Source organism: Lagenorhynchus albirostris, chromosome 5 (genome assembly GCF_949774975.1).
Source record: "Lagenorhynchus albirostris chromosome 5, mLagAlb1.1, whole genome shotgun sequence".
Lineage (NCBI taxonomy): Eukaryota > Metazoa > Chordata > Mammalia > Artiodactyla > Delphinidae > Lagenorhynchus > Lagenorhynchus albirostris.
Genome location: NC_083099.1, coordinates 27376297 through 27380333, shown reverse-complemented (window position 1 = coordinate 27380333; position 4037 = coordinate 27376297). Strand labels below are relative to the sequence as shown.

The window sequence follows — 4037 nt, the reverse complement described above, 5'->3', positions numbered from 1 at the left end:
TTACACATATTTTTTCTTGTGCTGAGAACTTTTAAGATCTACTTCTTAGCAACTTTCAAATATATAATACAGTATTGTTAATAGTCACCATGCTGTACACCACATCCCCAGGACTTATTTATTATATAACTAGAAATTTGTACCTTTTGATGTCCTTTACCAAAAACCCTCCCCCTTGCCTGCCTCTGGCAACCACCAACCTGTTATGTGTATCTATGAGTTTCTTTACTTTTTCTTAGATTCCGCATATAAGTAGGATCATACAGTATTTGTCTTTCTCTGACTTATTTCAATTAGCATAATGCCCTCAAAGTCCGTCCGTGTCACAAATGGAAGAATTTCTTCCTTTTTTAAATGGCTGAATAATATTCCATATATATGTGTGTATATATCACATTTTCTTTTTCTTTTTTTTTTTTTTTTTTGCGGTACGCGGACCTTTCACTGTTGTGGCCTCTCCCATTGCGGAGCACAGACTCTGGACGCGCAGGCTCAGTGGCCACGACTCACGGGCCTAGCCACTCCGCGGCATGTGGGATCCTCCCAGACTGGGGCGCGAACCCGTGTCCCCTGCATCGGCAGGCGGACTCAACCACTGTGCCACCAGGGAAGCCCTTTCTTTTTTTTTTAAACTGAAGTATAGTTGATTTACAATATAGTGTTAGTTTTGGGTATACAGCACAGTGATTTAGTTGTGTGTGTGTGTGTGTGTGTGTGTGTGTGTGTGTGTGTGTATTCCTTTTCAGATTCTTTTCCCTTATAGGTTATTACAAAATACTGAGTATAGTTCCCTGTGCTATACAGTAGGTCTTTGTTGGTTATCTATTTTATATATAGTAGTTTGTATCTGTTAATTCCAGACTCCCAATTTATCCCTCCTCCCATCCCCTTTCCCCTTTGGTAACCATAAATTTGTTTTCAACATCTGTGCATCTCTGCACAGATGTTGAAAACAAATTTTGTAAATAAGTTCATTAGTATTTTTTTTTGGCCATGCTGCATGGCTCGTGGGATCTTAGTTCCCTGACCAGGGATCAAACCCCTGCCCCCTGCAGTGGAAGCACAGAGTGCTAACCACTGGATGACCAGGGAATCCCCATCATTTGTATCATTTTAAAATTAATTAAATTAAATTTACTTTTATTTTTTTGGCTGTGCTGCGTGGCTTGCAGGATCTTAGTTCCCTGACCAGGGATTGAACCTGGGCCCTGGCAGTGAAAGTGTCAAGTCCTGACCACTGGACTGCCAGGGAATTCCCAATGTATCATTTTTTTTAGATTCCACATATAAGCGATATCATATGATATTTGTCTGGTTTACTTCACTTAGTATGATAATCTGTGTTGCTACAAATGGCATTATTTCATTCTTTTTGATGGCTGAGTAATATTCCATTGTATACAGGTACCACATCTTCCTTATCCGTTCATCTGTTGATGGACATTTAGGTTGCATCCACGTCTTCGCTTTTGTAAATAGCGCTGCTATGAACATTGGGGTGCATGTATTTTTTCGAATTATGGTTTTCTCTGGATATATGCCCAGGAGTGGGATTGCAGGAGCATATGGTAGCTCTATTTTTAGTTTTTAAAGGAACCGCCATACTTTTCTCCATGGTGGCTGTACCATTTTACATTCCCACCAACAGTGTAGAAGGGTTCCTTTTTCTCCATGCTCTCTCCAGCATTTATTATTTGTAAACTTTTTGATGATGGCCATTCTGACTGGTGTGAGGTGACACCTCGTAGTTTTCATTTGCATTTCTCTAATAATTAGTGATGTTGAGCATCTCTTCATGTGCCTTTGGCCATCTGTATGTCTTCTTTGGAGAAGTGTGTATTTACCTTTTTTTTTTTTTTTTTTTGCGGTACGCAAGCCTCTCACTGTTGTGGCCTCTCCCGTTGCGGAGCACAGGCTCCGGACGCGCAGGCTCAGCGGCCATGGCTCATGGGCCTAGCTGCTCCGCGGCATGTGGGATCTTCCTGGACTGGGGCACGAACCCGTGTCCCCTGCATCGGCAGGTGGACTCTCAACCACTGCGCCACCAGGAAGCCCTGAGAAGTGTGTATTTAGATCTGCTGCCCTTTTTTTTTCTGAACAGAGACCAGGAGAAACAGGTTTATTTGGACTGAGAGTTGGAGAGTGAGAGGAGGACCTGAGATAGCATACTGAGCTAAGGGGTAGAGATCAGTTTCCAAAATGGCAGTCAGAGCTCATCAGACAAATGGACTCCACTTCCCAGCAGCCTTGCAGTGAGTGCAATCAATAAAAGGCCTGCTGGGAAATGTTTATTTGCCACTAAATCACCCAAGCATGCCACAATTACAAGAAAGGTACAGGTTGTCTTTTCCTTTCCATAATTAAATTTCCACAGCATCTCCCCAATCATGAGTATTACAAAAGAAAGTAAAAAAATCACATTTTACAGATCTTAGACTTGTCTTCAGCATTTAGCTCAAATCTCACCATCTTCAAAAAATAGTTGCTCCTGCAAAATTCACCAGCTAAAAGTTCTATCCAAGCAGTTGGAGGACGGCCTTTGCTAGCCCATAGCAATTCTTTTCACAGCAGAGTGAGGCTTGGATTGCAGGGGTGGCGGGGGGGAGGGACACAAGGGCTAATTTCCCCCAGTACAAGATGGCCTCTGAAGCTTGATGGGAGAGCAGAACTGGAGAGACTTGAGGGAAGGGTCCAGGCCTTGTATTCAGTCAGAGTCACTGCTGGAAGAGCAGGAGGAGGAGGAGGAATGCTTGCCATGTTTGTGGTGTTTCTGCTTCTTTTTATGAGCTTTTTTCATTTTCTTTTGCATCTTCTTGTCAATCACCATTCCTGGTCCAACCATGCCAGGAGCCAATGTTCACAGGACACATACCAGGGGCAGGTGGTGGGTATGGAGGGGGGTAGGGACCTGAGGGTTGGCATCCTGGATACCCTGGTTGTGGCACAGGATGACAGGGCCCACCAGGGGGAAAGGCTGGATTCCCCTGGGGTGCTCCTGGGGGAGTGGGAAAGGGGCCTGGAGGAAAGGTAGGGGTGGCAGGTGGTGGATGGGCAGGATTGCAACCTCCAGGGTACCCGACGTTGGGGGTGTGTGGATATGGCCCTGGCTGCCCGGCATTGGGATTCCATATGTTCAGGTATTTCCTCCAGCCCAGGAATGGAAAAGGAAGGAAACTGAGGAATCCAGGCGTCCCGTCACCTCTACACCACTGCTTGGGCGGACTCCTGCTGCCCATTTTTTGATTGGGCTGTTTGTTTTTTGATGTTGAGCTGTATGAGCTGTTTGTATATTTTGGAGATTAACCCCTTGTTGGTCGCTTCATTTGCAAATATTTTCTCCCATTCTGTAGGTTCTCTTTTCATTTTGTTTATGGTTTCTTTGCTGTGCAAAAGCTTTTAAGTTTAATTAGGTCCCATTTGTTTATTTTTGTTCTTATTTCCATTACTCTAGGAGACGGATCAAAAAAGATCTTACTATGATTTATGTCAAAGAGTGTTCTGCCTATGTTTTCCTCTAGGAATTTTATAATATCTAGTTTTACATTTAGGTCTTTAATCCATTTTGAGTTTTTGTGCATGGTGTTAGACAGTGTTCTAATTTCATTCTTTTGCATGTACTGTTCAGTTTTCCCAGCACCACTTATTGAAGAGGCTCTTTTCTCCATTGTATTTTCTTGCCTCCTTTGTCATAGACTAGTTGACCATAGATGAATAGGTTTATTTCTGGGCTTTCTGTCCTGCTCCATTGATTTGTATTTCTGTTTTTGTGCCAGTACCATACTGTTTGGATTACTGTAGCTTTGTATTGTAGTCTGAAGTTAGGTAGTGTGATTCCTCCAGCTTCATTTTTCTTTCTCAAGATTGCCTTGGCTATTTGGGGTCTTTTGTGTTTCCATACAAATTAAAACTTTTTTTTGTTCTAGTTCTGTGAAAAATGCCATTGGTAATTTGATAGAGATTGCATTGACTGTAGATTGTCTTCTGTGGTATAGTCATCTTGACAACATTGATTCTTCTAATCCAAAACATGGTATATC

The 4037-nt window shown here is 42.8% G+C and overlaps 1 protein-coding gene across 1 annotated transcript; it reads right to left on the bottom strand.

Annotated features, from left to right (window-relative positions):
• Positions 1-2651: 2651 nt before the first annotated feature.
• LOC132520421 (proline-rich protein 13-like) lies at positions 2652-3236 on the bottom strand. Its single transcript, XM_060149169.1, is given in 2 exon segments — positions 2652-2855; positions 2857-3236. Coding segments are annotated over 2 exon segments (531 nt in total). The 3' UTR covers positions 2652-2704.
• Between the last annotated feature and the right edge of the window lie 801 nt (positions 3237-4037).